General features: G+C 26.7%; 1 protein-coding gene across 2 annotated transcripts in view; it reads left to right on the forward strand.

The window, feature by feature from the left end:
* LOC114125355 (two pore potassium channel protein sup-9-like) overlaps window positions 1-4442 on the forward strand; it is a 107351-nt gene extending 102909 nt beyond the window's left edge. For both annotated transcript variants that reach the window (XM_050205732.1, XM_050205733.1), the window contains one exon: window positions 3051-4442. In XM_050205732.1, the coding sequence (XP_050061689.1) occupies window positions 3051-3369 (319 nt within the window). In that variant the 3' untranslated portion in view covers window positions 3370-4442. The remainder of the gene's footprint in view (window positions 1-3050) is intronic.
* Window positions 4443-18185: the final 13743 nt, after the last annotated feature.

Genomic DNA, 18185 nt, shown 5'->3' on the forward strand with positions numbered 1-18185 from the left:
TGAAAAAATAATGATCAGCACCTCCTTAAAAGTTTATAAAATAGTAATATAGTATAAGCTATAGACAGTATAGTACGATTCAGCAAAATGATTTTAAAAAAAACATCGCATGGGGTGGGTCAGTATAAAATACAGAAATTTTAAATATAAAAAAGTGGACAAGTGGGTACCGTTCTGCTGTGCATTAGGGGGTGGGGTGGACCTCGGACTAGGGTAGGTTAAATTTGAATGAAATGATAGGTATCATTGTATACGAAAAACGATTCTGAACGAAGATGATTTGTCAGCCTAGGATATAATTTCCAGTGGTTGGTGAAAAAGGTGGTTTATGTTTTAATGGCCTGAATACACCAAAATTTAAGTTCTTTAATAATTATTGTAAGCTAAACTTATGAAAAATCTTGTATTAAATTTTCAACTCTTAGCTACCTATACAAACATTTTTATGAATTATACCTACAAAATAATTTGCAAATATTCATGATTTTGACGAATTTTTGTCAAAATTTGAACTTCAAATGCTAATAAAAAAAAATTGTGCCTATGTATTTTTATGATTTTTTAATCACTATAATAATAACATATGAGGAACTTTGTATAAAATTTTCAAGTATTTTGATTGGGCTAAAAAAATTTTATCGACACTTCAAAAAAAAATTTTCAGAAAAATTGAAAATTTCAGTTGTCTATAAATAGCTCAAAAAACTCAAAATATTTTGAAAATTAAATCATGTAAAGAAAATGCCAATCTGAATGACTGGTAAAATTTTCAAGTATCTATGACTTATACTTTTTGAATAATAACAAATAATTAAAATCGTTTGAGTATAAATCGTTATCGTTACACGATTTAGTAAAAATTTTAAATTACGCAATTAAAATTTTTCGTATAATGACGCTTCGAGTTTTCTATATAGCTACTTGAAGAAAAACCTATTGAAAACTTAGTGTTGTATTTTTAATCTTTAGTTATAAACACAACAAATTTTATGATATTTCAACTTCAAAATTACTTGCAAATTTTCGCGTTTTCGACAGATTTCGTAAAAATTTGAACTATAAACGCTTATAAAAAAAAATTGCGACTAACGATTTTTAATTTTTTTTAGCTACAATAAAAACAACTCATAAGGAATCTTGTATTTTAAATTTTCAAAACTTTTTGGTCATCCAAAAATTTTTTATCGACACTTTAAAAAAAATTTCTCAAAAAAATCGAGAAAAACAAATAAAAATGACGGAAAAACGGCAATTTTTACGTAAAACCAGTTTTGGACCAAATCGAACTTTTTTTTATGGTTGTAATTCAAAAACTAATCACTGAAAATACTTGAAATTTTCACCAAATGTTAATGTCAGTGATATCTGTGTATCTGTATATAGTTAAATTTTCAAAAAATTTTGACTTTTTTTGAGTTATTTATAGACAACTGAAATTTTCAATTTTTCTGAAAATTTTTTTTTGAAGTGTCGATAAAATTTTTTTAGCCCAATCAAAATACTTGAAAATTTTATACAAAGTTCCTCATATGTTATTATTATAGTGATTAAAAAATCATAAAAATACATAGGCACAATTTTTTTTTATTAGCATTTGAAGTTCAAATTTTGACAAAAATTCGTCAAAATCATGAATATTTGCAAATTATTTTGTAGGTATAATTCATAAAAATGTTTGTATAGGTAGCTAAGAGTTGAAAATTTAATACAAGATTTTTCATAAGTTTAGCTTACAATAATTATTAAAGAACTTAAATTTTGGTGTATTCAGGCCATTAAAACATAAACCACCTTTTTCACCAACCACTGGAAATTATATCCTAGGCTGACAAATCATCTTCGTTCAGAATCGTTTTTCGTATACAATGATACCTATCATTGCATTCAAATTTAACCTACCCTAGTCCGAGGTCCACCCCACCCCCTAATGCACAGCAGAACGGTACCCACTTGCCCACTTTTTTTTGTTTTGGATCTACAGACAATTTCGTCAGCCAATTTTACCATAATTCTACTCTCTTCAAATATAAAATTTAATATACTTTCTGGCAGATGAAACACATAACTTGAATATATCACGTAAGCCATATTAGGTCTTATCAATCATATCAATCATGTTCTGAGGGATGATTCCACTTAAATAATCTTGTTACTTGTATTGTTGTTTATTCAGTCACTATGTTTCTTATTCGAAGTTTGTAGATTGTTGTCGTGAAAATAATGTGATACATAAAAATTGAATTAAATTTTATGGTCGTATATATTATTTTTACATTATTATTATTGAACTTTTACGAGACGACTTTAACCCCTGCTCGTTTTGTTTGTCGACTGGTGGGAGAAGGGAACGTGTAATCTTCACTTCCGTTACTCAAAAGTCATCTCCCTTTACATCTTAAAACCTAATACAGTGTACTTTCGATTATCCGTGGAATAGGGCAAATTAGCATCCATGGATAATTCACAAAATTAAAACTCAAATGAAAATGTTATAATTATACATTCATATATTATTAAAAAATTAAATCATGTAATTTTAAATTGTATTTAAGAAAAATTATATTAGAGTTTGTTTTATTTTTATTTAAACACTCACATAATATTAAGAAAATATTTCAAACTTTATAATTATTTTGGTATACATATAATATGTATGTATTATAATTCCGCGGGAGACTACTGGTAATCCGCAAAGCGGATAATCCATCACAAATAATCGAAAGTACACTGTACCTATCTGTAATTTAAAATATTTATCAATAAAACATACAAAACATTTTTTTAATTGTATGTTCTTTTTTAATTATTAATAATAATTATTTATTTAATTATTGGTTTGTGTCGTGGAAACTATATTGTTTGGAAGATAAAATTAAACAAAAGTTTTTTTTAATACAATAGAGCAATATCTTTATGATATTTTATTGTTATGGTTTTATCGTCAAACTCGTGTTATAATACTAATAATAACACTACACAGAGACCATTATTATTATTATTAATGTTATTATTTGCGTCAATAACGGTTCCGGGGATTTTTATTTTTACAGGAACGCAGAGGAAGTGAGGCGCGAAGACAACGAGCTTCAGGGCGTGTCGCAGCACGTAATTACCGTCGACGGCGAAGCAGTGACGTCCGTCAACGGCAAACTGTTGGCCGGGCACACGATCGGCCGGGACGCTGGTGACGACGTGGACCAGGTGTCAGTATGCTCGTGCACGTGCGTGGGACCGGTGCAGTACGACTACAACCGGGACATACGACCTGCGGAACGGGCGGCCGCAAACGCCGCAGCTGCGGCCGCCGTGGTCTACAACAGCCCTCCGACCGAACAACCCCTGTTGTCCTTGAAGAGGGTGTCTATATAAAAAGGCGGTCGAGGGTGATTTTGGTGGGTCGGGGTGGCAACGTTTTGTGTACGATTGTATAGAGACTTATTATTATTATCACTATTATTATTATGTATTCAACCCTCAACCCTCCACTCATCACCGCCAAGAAATGTAATATGGCCCAAAGTCTGTACGTCATCGCAGCACGACGTCTGAAATATAAACGTAGAGACATATTATATTTTATTGTACAGGGTCATTCAAAAGTCTTCCTCGGATTTCAAAAACTATAATATTTATATTTTTTAAATGGATGGTGACGCAAGAGTAATAAAAAAGTAAATAAAAAATAATCAAACGTGCTTCGACTGTCTGCCCGGTACACGCAGGTCTACATAGTAGGTACGTCGTAGGTATTTAAAATACGGTATTGTTTTCGTTACGCGTCCATCTCGGCAAACTAGCCAATCATTATAAACGCTCACGAGAGACGAGTGTATCAGCGACGAAGATACAAAAAAACATTTAAAAAAAAAATGATAGTAAACATGACTACTGGACTACCTCGTGTTTACAATAACGGTATATAGGTAAAGACTTTTGAATCACTCTATATATTTATATTTAATATACATAGTTTTCTATTAATAGCCATAAATCCCGTATGTGTCTTACGTTTGACATCGTTTGACATCGTCTGTGATCTATTATGGAAACTCAAACGGTGCGCTTTGCCCTTGTGTAAAACACGTTTTTTAATTTGATTCTTTTTTTATTATTATTTTTGAAGTCTGAGGGGAAGCATTTACATTTAAGATTCGTTATCCTTCTCCATCGAATACCTACTTAGTAAATACAATACACGGTTATAGCAGTTAAGAGTTAAAACAATTGTTGTCACGTCACTTAAAAGTACCTACTCTTTACTTTTTTCCAGCCTAATCGTATTATTTTTTTCATAAAATTTAGAACATGTCAATTATTAATTTTTTTTTAGTTTTAAAAATGAACCTTTTTATTATGAGCTATTTTAAAGCAAGCATTTAGAATACCAGAATATTATTTGATTATAATTAATTATTTATATATATTATATATATTTATTGTAATTGTGTTCTTCCTTTTACACTGCTATTAAACGCTAACCACTGTTGATTTAGTATTATTAACGTAGGTACTACTTAAACTAATTTATATTATAAAGCTTTTGTCTACAGAAAATTTATTTATCACAGTGATCGGAAAGAGATTGGCGCTATGATACGTTACGGTCATTTACCGAATATCAATCTTGCTACACACAAACATTTAAATATTGAATATTATTTTAAAAAAATTACAATAATATGACAAACACATAACGTACATAATATATTTGTATTTTTAACACTGTCGTAGTTGACCTATATAACTGTATACTATTTTATAGTTATGAGAAGCTTTTTATGTGATTCCGTTTTCATGACTTTAATACAACACGTTATAATATTATTTATGCGAATGACTTGACATAATATGCAAAGGCAAAGTCATTTAAATCACAGACATTTTTTTTCAATAACAACCTTATAAACTATAACAATATTCTAGCCTAAAATTGAACATATAATATGTACTACTCGTGTTAGATACCTTTTTACATTTTTGTTTTGAAATTTTAACCAAATATATAGATAGTTATTTCATGAAGATAATATATTAAACAATAGAACACAAAAACGTATAAATGAGTTAAACAAAATCTCATTGTTTATTGTTTATAAATTGTAAATCGTAAATTGTATAACAAACAACATAATATATTATATTATTGTTTTTGTTTTTTTTTTTTTTATGTTTTCGTTGTTAATATTATACAATTATTAGTTATTATAACCAACTGTTTTTGTGATATTGTTATATTTTTTACAGCCAGCGTAGGTATTCTGTATTCAGTTCTTTTCTTCTAATTTTTACCTTTTCCTACTATGGCATTTCATGAATCATACTAATCTAACGCGATATGATAAAGTCAAGCTTAAACATGTAAAATTGAAATTATTGTTTATTTCCCATGTTTAGTGGAAACGTCACACCTGACACACTAAGATCAAATCAATCGCAACTCCAAATTAAAACAACTATATAATATATTTATATTATATCATTTCCAATGATGTGTCGTGAAACAAGGTACCTATCAGTAACAGATAATATAACCGTATTGGTGACCATTATAGTCAACTATAATATTAACGTTAATTTATGCACTAGATTACTAAACTAGTCGGGACGCATTCATGTTCCAGTTATCGGCATACGTTAAGTATATATGCCTATAGGTACTGATATAGTATACTACACTAACGGTTCACTGCATACTATTTACTATATTATCCTACATTCACTGATTACCTGTAAAATATTTAACCTTAGTTTTCAGTGATGTAGAATAATATCAAAAATTAGGCTTCACCGATTAACGATAAAATGCATATACATAACGGTAAAATATGAATTTTCAAAATGTATTATAAGTTACAACTATACGCTTTATAATATATTAACTATTATTATATCATTATACAAACAAAAAATATACAATACTACAATAGATTTCATTTAGAATCTGATCGTCCCTTGTTATGTGGGTTTTAAACGACCGTTTAGTGGTAAAAATATGGACACGAAAAATAAACGAAGTATCATTAAAAAATATAGACGTTTTTAATACACAATTTAAAGAGAACACTATTCACGAGACAACGACTTTGACAGTTTTTTAAATATTGATTATTAAAAAATAAATTAATATGCGTTTTCAAACGAGCTTTATCTATATTATAACAATGATATATTTATTATTAAATATATATAGGTACCTAATACCTATACTACCTTTAACCTCTCAATGACATTATTTCAATCCGAGGTTAATAAACTGATATACTTTTTGGTGTCTCTTAGAGTGAACTCATTCCCTATAAATGTATACCTCATTAATAACTTAATCAAAACGTTTAAGCACATTAAAGTACATTTATTATATTTGCCATCCGTTCTTGACTTTCACAGTAAGCAATGACAGCCGATTTCATAGGCGTATGTCATCATAAAGTAGGTAAATGTTCTGTTTTGAAATATTTTTTTTTGAAACAATATTGACATGATTATTTATAATGTCACCAAATCACAACATGGGTACATTTTCCATCAGCTCTAAGTGTTTTGCCTATACGTATTGTATGATATAATGATGGGATGAAAAGAACTGCGCAAAATGGTGAAAGTTCAAGGAAATCGTGTTATACCTTATAAACCAAGTTTGCATATACAATATACATTATATATATATATATATTATTGGTTATTCTCCTACGTCACAATCAAGTCGTGAACACTGAATATTATTTTATTCGTAAATCAAAACTGATGTTAAATATTTCATACACGCGCGACGTCAGAATGGATTTCTTTGTGAAAATGAAAAACAAAAGTTGATTTAATTTCACAGTGGGGCGCACACGGTTTGTTAAGTGCGGTATATAATTGAAAATACGCAAAATAGTTCATGCTCGAGTATTACAATATAGCTGTACGTTATACATATAAATGTTAAATTTAAATACCCAAATATTTACATAAATATTACAATTACGATTTCGATCATTATTATATCATAATTTCGGTACATCTGTTATAATTTATAACGTTCACAGCCTAAGGGAAAATACTTACAAACGTAACATCTCGCAAATAATTAAATGTATCAATTACAATGTGAATTGTAATAATATTATGTTAATAATCTGAATGATGTTTTATGAAAATTGATTTTATCATTATTTCTGTTAATATTAAATAAAATAATGTTTGCTACTCACAAGTAATTTTCAAAGTTAATATTAAACATTTTCTAAAATTCTAGCTGTTTTAAAGTCACAGCTCATATTTTTAATTTATAATATCATTAATACAAATAATAGTGTATTTTTATTATTTTTTTAATCATTATAAGTTATCACGAATTTATACGAATATCATAGAAAATATAACTTAAAATAATAGATTATTCAAAGATAGGAATACATTTTGCTATATTGGTTTTTTTTTATAGACTTCATAGATTTTATACTCGTAGTATAGTTTTCTCTTAGAAATTGTGTCAACATTTCAATCAACATGCAACCATCATTGTGTACAAACAGTGTATTATATACCGTATGACTAAGTATATCATATAGGTACCTACTCATATTATTTGTACGTTTGCACCCATTATTACCCATTTATCCCTAATTTATACCTTATCTGATGTTTACACGTTAGTTTTGATCTTTAAATATTGTCAGTTATCACGAACGCTTTTCGACTCAAAAAATTATTGAAACCCTGTGTTTGTTTTCGCAGCGTCGAAACATGAAAGCGTTTAAGTATAAGGAAAACAAACTCATTCTTCAACAACATTATACTATTATCCCGACGATTTTCTTTCATGAATAATCAAACGAACAACGACCTCTATTCGGAGACAAATCAGCAAATACGGAAAATATATAATATTTAATATATTACGTCCCACGACGCAAATAATAAATGTAGGTATCTAGTACTACCTACACAGCACATTCGTGATACGTAACATAAAACCGTAAACACGGATCAAACAGAAAATATATAACAGATCCCCCAGGTATTGAAATAAAGTGTACGAAATTACGACATTGTTTTGTTGTATTGCTTTTTAACGGTAACGTTTTATGTTAAAACAAAACAAAAAAATCACCAGAATTATTCCCATATGGAAACCGAACAATGGTTTTAAATTAAACTTCCTTTATTTATAGGTATACGAATCAATGGAGGCTAGAGCATATTTATAAACTTAATTATTTTCCGTTTTCAACTACCTACATTGATCAAAATTATCGTTATTAAATTTTATTTGAGACGGGTAAGAGAACAATTGAAAATGTGTTTTAAAACGACGTCACCGGACGAGTGCGGCGCACTTATTTTGGTGACGTAAAAAATGTATATGCGACGTATATTACAAAAGCAATACACTGTTTACAGTTGACGAGAATCACACTGTATATGGTTTTTACTGGCACGTGTACACGTGTGCGTGCTCGCGCGTGTGTTCAAATACGGAATGAATATTATTATACATTGTCGACATCCCCCCACATTTCAAAGTTCGGAGAATTATTGCGCTATAGAAATATAAAATAATTATGTAGTGACGCACGATGGGGACCCGGAAAGAACCTTCTTAAACTGTGAATCATGTTCATGATGTTATAGGTATTATGGTGTAAGTACTTATTATTTGTAAATAATTATCTAATTAACGAGCACGGGTCGATGTTTGATCAGAGGAATCCAAACCCAGATTAGGACGGACGCGATGAGAAGCCTGATAATTATTATCGACAATGAAGTTATAAATATTTTTCACTATTTGTGCATAGCGAAAATATAATATTGGTTTTATAATGTTTAGTGTTAATTTTTTTCTTCGTTGTTTTTTTCATCAATTTTTGATTTACTTGGGTAGTTGGGTACCTACCTGATAAAAATAATCCCATACTCGACTTTGGAAGTGTTACAATTTGAGATTTGGATCTAGTTAGATCTTTGTTGAATCAAAAGTAAAGAATGCCTAGTCATTTTTAAAATAATTATAAAATACAAAAAAACAATGAAAAAAGATGATTGTGAAAAAGCTAATTTTTAACGAGATTAATTTCATTATTTTATTGTAATTCATCTTTTTTGTCAAGTCATCATATCAAAACTTTTTACATATTTTCAAAATATTAATTTTCCCTTTAATTTTTGCTAATTTTAAGGATTTTAAATTATCAGTTTTTTTTCAATGTAGATTGTAGGTAATGGTATTCATTTAGGTACTATGAGGGAAAAAGTTTGAACATTTTATGTATTCTGTGTTGCACATGTTTGCTTATAGAAACAGGAAAATCATCAAAAAACAAATACATAAACACACATTCCAATTATAAACAATTCAAATTCAAATTTTGACAAAGTTAAATATTTAAACGCAAATAAAACGATGTCAGTTATTTTGTTAAATAAAAATAACATTCGCAGGTAACGTGGACGTTTGCCACATCCTGTATTATTATTATTCATTTAAGCTGTTTACTTCATCCTATAAGTAATTAGAACTAATAGCTAATAAAAAATATTATATTAATTACTGTTATAATTTATAATTATTATTAGATATATCATAACAACAATTTGTTTTGTTTTGGGCCGTCAAGTTCAACCTGCCGTCGTTTTTTACTCTTATAATAATATAAATACGTTAAACAATATCTTTAAAAGTATAGACTGACAGACTTATTGTCGTTAGTAGAGGTGTCTTTGTTATAAAATTGTTATTGGCTGTATACATTGATTCGTCATTGAATTCAAATTTAACACTTCCATTACAATGGCCTAGTCATTTACGAATTACAGTCGACATCTACTATGCAGCTTAGCTATAGTACTCCGGTTTTTAAAATATATATATATTTACTTTTTGTTATACCGTTACTGAACGTATTCGACTGTGAATCGTGAAATGAAACGCAATACCGTAATAATGTCGTTATTATCCATCACTATTAATATGTCGTTCAGTTTCTCAATTCTCGCGAACACCGATCGCATGCGTTTGTGATTTTATAATCTATTATTATTAATGATTACCGAGTATTATACACCGGACATTTACACTGGGTATTATTGGTTATATATCATATTGTTGACAACGACGATTATCATTTTAATTTGTAATTATTACAGTTGTAATGCTACCGGGGAGTGGCGTTTGGTTGAATTGCACTCTTTGCTTAAACCATAATGTGATCGGAACAAATGCAATATGAACATTACCTGGTTTTACTTCTAGTACAATATTCAAATATGACCTTTTTTTTAATCACAATGAAATTCGAACCTCATTCTGTCCCGAGTGAAATTTGACCTTACCCATATATACTATACGATGCAGCTGTACCAGGGGGCCTAATTATGGTGGTGAAGGGGATACACCTCTCTCTAAAACATTTTTAATGTTGGTATTTCAATCAAAATATTAATCGACTTAAAATATTCTCATAGTAAAAAAAAAATCATAATCAATAAATTGAATACAGTTTTAACAAGTGATAAGAACGAGTCCTACTTTCCACAAAAATTGTAATTATAACGTTTGGTATGCGATGATCATAAACTCATAGAATCATAGCACACATTAAGTAGTTCCACGTTTGTAGGTATACGTATGTAAGTACTTAGCACTATTGACCGCCGCTGTCATTGGTCCGCCTCAACGCATGTTACTTTATTTTACATAAGTACTATTGTTTTGTTATAAAATAGAAAATTTTCAAAATAATCTTCTTTTTACCAAAAAAAAAAAATTTTTAAATTAATTTTATAATTGTCAATCATACTAAAATGAAAATTACTAAATTATAAGTAGTTTGATATTTATAATAGTAATACATTTAATTATATATTAACTTGTTTTTAGTAATGAACTTATTAAAAAACATATTCTATAATAGTTTAAAGGTTTTTTGGATCTTTAATTAATGTTTGTCAAAAACTATACTTTTTCAAGTCAACAATATATAATCGTATTAACATAGTAGTAAAATAATTCTAATTAACTAAGTCATTAAACTGGGATTAAATCAAAATTTTCTTTAATGAAAACGATTTTTGAATAACATTGTTATTATTATTAGCTATTACCATATTTTAACCACATCACTATTAATAAATTGAATTAAATTAAATTTTATAACATTTTTGTTTGCCAAAAATAATATATTTATTATATACATAATATTATATATAATACACACAGTACATACATAATAGACAAGTGGCTATGTGTTATTTATTCAATACTGCAAATTAAAACCAAGTTCCTCAGTTTCATGCAAAAGTAGAATTTTAAATTTTAAAATATAAACATTGAAAATGAAAACATTTAAGTTGGTAGGAATTTTAAATTTTACTTCGAAATTTATCCATCAGTGTTATGCAGCACATGGTATAAAAAATGTACTCTTTTATAATAATAATTAATAAGGTTTGGTTTTTGTTCATAAATTCACTAACTATTAGGTACCTATACTGTTAAATTATATTTCATAATACTATTACGTTTTTACTTAAATAATACTGGTGTCTGCTCGTATCATAATCTGTATACGAGCAAATCATTTTTTTTTTTTTATATATATATAATTTGTTTTCATTAAGTGTTTTCTCTTATTAAGTATTCAAATATTTTGGTTTCCTCGATAGTGATCAAAGAAATGCAAACGTGTAAGTACACATTAACTGATAATAACTATGTGAAATAAAAAATATACCTTTCAAATCAAAAATAACAGTAAAAATAATCTTATTTTTATTGAATACCATTTTAAAAAAACTCAAAGCTCATCATATTTATAAATATATTGTTTGATAAGTATGGTATTATATTTAGAAAAAATATAATCGATTGAGATATTTTTTACAATAATGTAATTTTATAATAAGATTATATTATTATTATTATTATGATTTTTATAAGCGTTCTTTAATTATTAATTCTACATTTTTAGCAACTTGATCAATAATGACAAATGGAGTTATTACTTTGCTCTTCAAACAATTACTGCAAACATCATCTTTTAAATAAACCATCATACTTTATTCTAAGTTTTTGTAATAACTACAAAAATGAATTATTCATTTTGTTTTTGCATCACGAAAATGAGTTGTGTTGGGTGGATCTGTAAACTCCATATCAACTTTAAATATTCCAATGATAGCGTATTAATTGATTTCAAAATCGTCTGTTAATTATTTTTCTACTCAAGTAATTGGTAAATAAATAAATTTTAATTGAGACCTAAAAATATTTATTTTATTGAAAACAAAATTAGAAGGGCGAGGATTTTTGTCTTCCTCGGGTACTTCTTGATTAACTAGAAGCCGTACACTGTAAATACTTAAAAAATAATAAATAAAGTATGTAATAGTTAGTATTATAATCAATTATCGTAGAAATCATAAATAATAATATGGAAAATAGGTAAGTAAACATAACAAAATAGTGTAATACCTACTTAAAAATTATCTGTGATTATATTTTTCAATGCATATACCTATATAATTTGGTACAAGTAGATAAAATATGCAGACATTATAAAATTGTTTTAGTTTAAACTTTAAATTAATTAAACTACATATCTATGGTTCTCAATGTCATTTATAAATAATATATTAATATATTTTTATTTACAAGACATTAAGATAGTATGTGTAACTTGTAAGTATAGTTTATCAGGTTAACCGCTACCTATGTGTACCATTTTTTCATCTTAAATTATAATTTTTTTTACCTAAAAAATGAATTTATAAGATTTCAATGGGCTGGTTGAAAATTTGTTTGTCTGGTGGACTACGAAGTATTTTTCTGTGTTAAAATCGTATTTACGTGTACCATAGTAGGTACACACAACCCTTTTTGGCGAAGACCCTTAGTCTTGTGTACCAATAATGGTAGGTACACGTAATGGCAATGCACTGAAAAATGATGTAGTAGTTAACCTGTTATATAACTTCAGTAATTTGTCTTATAATTAATTACTATAAGTATAATATGGATATTGTCTATTTTATGAATTTTCATACTCCGTATTATGTATTTTCGTTAAAACACAGGATCTAGAAATCTTATCATTTAATGCAAGCATTATTTAAGATATCAATATTTATTGGTAGGTAATAAAATTGATAACAATTTCAAGACTTAATGTTTATTATTTTATTATGAATTATCCAAAAAAAATCCTAACTCCGAATACCTTGGGTAAATTTACTTTGGTATATTATATCACAAATAAATAAATAAGTATAAGTAATAATAATTAAATATATTTAATCTATGAATATTATAAAATGATTAAGAACATTTACGTAATTAGTTTATCGTTATTAAATGTCAATATTATCATAATATATACATTATACCTATTTGATTGTGGATTTCATAACCATGTAATAAGAGGCTTTTGAGTGTCTATTTCATGTTTAACCGTTCAAATCTGTACTCGGTGCTAAATCTAAAGGGGTGAGCGGGTGTTTCCCTTTGTGCTTTGACACTGTTAAGTAAGCCGTACGGTCGCACTGAAATTGTAAAATTGGTGTTATCTGAAGGCGAAGAGACGCTTTTGCCTAGGGTGGCAAATACCTATTCTATATCCGCTACACTATGTACTTCGCGGTACGATAGCCTCATTGTGTTAAATAAGTGAAATAATATTTTACAGCTGACAAGAGAAAGATATTTATTATTCACTTATCATATAAAATCACGACGTCCCTGGGACTTGATTGAAAGAAAATTAATTTTTAAATTATGAAAACATCATAGTATGCATTAATTAATCAAAATCTATAAATAAGTTTTAAGCTGAATGATTACTATTATAGGTACCTAGAAAAAATCATTTGACTCAACTAAAAAATATAGACGAAAATGAAAAAACAAGTTAGTTAATCAAAAACAGAAGACGCATAGGCACTAATCGATATAATTCTAATCACTACCGAGAAAATATATGATTATAAATACGGAGCCCGTTTACGGGTAAGAATACACTGCGCCATCTACCGATGGTTATGGAACTTTCGACAAATGTACAATTGATGAGTGTGTGCGATTAATAATAATACTAATACAAATAATGAATGATATTAAAGTATTATTGATCAAATAACAGAGAAATTAGTGAACACATAAGTCATTATCCAAAATACAACAATATAATAATATGGTCTCTCGAGTTTTTAGATGACATTGAATAAATTGGATGTGGTGTTGTAGTAAAATGAAGGGGTATTGAGTAGGCAACTAATATTATGCGTTATGGTTTAACTTATCTGTACGTAGTGCATAATTATTAATGGAGCATTTTAATGGTATTATGGCTATAACAATTTTACTGTATAAGGGATAATCATTATTGCGTTGCATCAATTATTGTGGTGTTTGTAATCGTTTAAACAATATTGTATCGATTTCGCTACAAGTGGTCGTTACATTAAGCGTAACACGATTCCCAAAAATATGTGTTAAATAATTAATAATAACATAATAAAAAACATCGTAGATTTTTGGATTTCAATATTTCCCAACGGAATAATAATCGTAGTTCAGTACTAAAACGACTAAATAAATGCATCCCAGCCGCTACCGCGAGCGTTTGTCAGAGGTACGATAAGCCACGCGCCACCTACTGTATTGGCCACCGTATACGACACAAACATATTTCCCGGTACCCTCCGCTAGATTGCGTCGGGAATTGCGCATGTGCAACTTACTCGAATGAATGCTGAATCAATTGATCAATAATGACGTATATAAAATTGTTAACAATCGTCAATATTCTTTCATGTCATACGTGTAATGTAATATGGGTACAAATATTTTAGAAAGTTATTAAAATAAGTCAGACTAGTAAAGCAAATTGTATTGAGGTGATATTATATTTAAGATTTTAAGCAAAAAGATGAATGTATGAATGTAATTGATTTTACTGTACTAGGTATGTAAGTGTGTGTGTGTGTGTGTGTGTGTGTGTGTGTGTATGAGATTTTGTTTATAATTTGCTAATTTAAGATATAAGATTTCATTTCTAATACATTAAATTATACCCTTCAGATTAATTTTAAAATTTAAAAAAAATATAATATAACTAATTGAAAAAAATGATAATATTTAATTAATAAAAAGATAAAAACAAAGTTTTAATTTTTATTTATTTACATTCGTATAAATATAACTGTTTTGCTAATAATTTGATAATTTAAAACATAATATTTCATTTCTAACAGATGAAAGTATAATTATTAGATTCGTTTTAAAATTTAGAAAAAATATACTATAACTTTTTGAAAAAAATTATAATATTAAATTTAAAAAGACTAAATACTAATTATTAATTTTTAATTATATTTTAATTATATAATGTATTCAAGTAACACACAGAAACTAATGGTCAAACACTTTTCACAAACTCACACAGTTAATCACTAGAATTATTCAAAGTTGCCTATATCCAACCCCTTGAAAACGGTATGCTTTCAATATTACTAGTTCTTATATGAGTGTAAATATGACAATTTTGTTAGTAATTGGCAAATTTAAGACATAAGATTTCATTCCTAACAGATGAAAGGATAACCATTAGATTCATTATAAAATTTAGAAAAAATATGATATAACTCATTGAATAAAATGATAATATATAATTTAGAAAAAAATAATAACCAATTTTTTATTTTTTATTATTTACATTCATACAAATATGACTTTTTTATTAATACTTTGCTGATTTAAGACATAAGATTACATTCCTAACAGATGAAAGTATAAAAATAACATTAATTATAAAATTTAAAAAAAATATACAATTACTTTTTGAAAAAAATTATGATATTAATTTTAAAAAGACTAAATACTAATTTTTAATTTTTAATGATATAATGTGTTCAAGTAACCCACAGAAACTAATGATCAACCACTTTTCACAAACTCACACAGCTAAACACAAGATTTATTCAATATTGCCTATACCCAACCCCTTGAAAACGGTATGCTTTCAATATTATTAGTTCTTATATGAGTGTAAATATGACAATTTTGTTAGTAATTAGCAAATTTAAGACAAAAGATTTCATTTCTAACAGATGAAAGTATAAAAATTACATTCATTTTAAAATTTAGAAAAAATATGATATAACTCATTAAGTAAAATGATAATATTTTATTTATAAAATGATAAAAACAAAGTTTTATTTTTTATTATTTACATTCATATAAATATGACTTTTTTATTAATAATTTGCTGATTTAAGACATAATATTTCATTCCTAACAGATGAAAGTATAAAAATTACATTCATTATAAAATTTAGAAAAAATATACTATTACTTTTTGAAAAATATTATAATATTAAATTTATAAAAAAATAATAACCAAATTTTTGTTTTTAAAACGTTTGTTAATATGACAATTTTGTTAGCAATTTTCATATTTATGACATAATATTTCATTTCAATCAGATGAATGGATAACCATTATATTCATTTTAAAATTTAGAAAATATATGATATAACTCATTGAATAAAATGATAATATTTTATTTATAAAATGATAAAAAAAAGCTTTTATTTTTGATTATTTACATTCGTATAAATATGACTATTTTTTTAATAATTTGCTAATTTAAGACATAATATTTCATTTCAAACTCATGAAAGTATAATCATTACATTCATTTTTAAATTTAGAAAAAATATGATAAATTCATTGAATAAAATGATAATATTTAATTAATAAAAAAATAATAACCAATTTTTTTTTTTAAACTGTGTAAATATGATTATTTTGTTAATAATTTTCAAATTTAAGACATAATATTTCATTCCTAACAGATGAAAGTATAATAGTTAGGTGCATTATAAAATGTAGAAAAAATATACTATTACTTTTTGAAAAATATTATAATATTAAATTTATAAAAAAATAATAACCAAATTTTTATTTTTAGATTCTGAACGAAGTGATGAATGTATTGATTTTACAATGGTGTGTGTTTTTTTTTTTTTTTTTTTTTTTTTGTTTTTGTGTCTGTGTACAGCATAACTAGTCGAAATAATGCTCCAATTTCAAACAATGGGGGTGGTTTCCGATGTAAAAGTGAATATCCTTGGTGCATTATAGAGGTAAAAAGTTAACATTTTCCAACAGTTTTCAAAAAAATCGAGAAAAACAAAAAAAAAATGACGGAAAAACGGCAATTTTTACGCAAAACCAGTTTTCGACCAAATCAATTTTTTTTTATGGTTGTATTTCAAAAACTAATTACTGAAAATACTTGAAATTTTCACCAAATGTTAATGTCAGTGGTATTCGTATATAGTTAAATTTTCAAAAAATTTTGACTTTTTTTGAGTTATTTATAGACCACTGAAATTTTCGATTTTTTTGAGAAATTTTTTTTAAAGTGTCGATAAAAAATTTTTGGATGACCAAAAAGTTTTGAAAATTTAATACAAGGTTCCTTATGAGTTGTTTTGAATGTAGCTAAAAAAAATTAAAAATCGTTAGTCACAATTTTTTTTTATAAGCGTTTTTAGTTCAAATTTTTACGAAATCTGTCGAAAACGTGAAAATTTGCAAGTAATTTTGAAGTTGAAAAACCATAAAATTTTTTTCTTTTATAACTAAGTTTTGAAAATTTGGTACAAGGTTTTCCATACATTTTTCTTCAAATATCTGTAAAAAAAACTCTACCGGATTCAGACAAAAAATTTTTATGGGTGTTTGAAATTTAAATTTTTACAAAAACCGCGTTAAATAACAGTTTAGCCTCAAACGATTTTTGATATTTGTTATTATTCAAAAAGTATAAGTCGTAGATACTTGAAAATTTTACCAGTTATTAAGATTCGCGTTTTCTTTACGTGATTTAAATTTCAAAATATTTTGACTTTTTTTGAGCTATTTATAGACAACTGAAATTTTCAATTTTTCTGAAAAAATATTTTTGAAGTGTCGATAAAATTTTTTTGGCCCTATCAAAATACTTGAAAATTTAATACAAAGTTCCTCATATGTTATTCTTATAGTGATTAAAAAATTATAAGAATACATAGCCACAATTTTTTTTATTAGCATTTGAAGTTCAAATTTTGACGAAAATTCGTCAAAATTATGAATATTTGCGAAATATTTGAAGTTGAAAAATCATAAAATTTTTTGTGTTTATAACTAAGG

The sequence above is a fragment of the Aphis gossypii genome, chromosome X (genome assembly GCF_020184175.1).
Source record: "Aphis gossypii isolate Hap1 chromosome X, ASM2018417v2, whole genome shotgun sequence".
NCBI classification, from domain to species: Eukaryota; Metazoa; Arthropoda; class Insecta; order Hemiptera; family Aphididae; genus Aphis; species Aphis gossypii.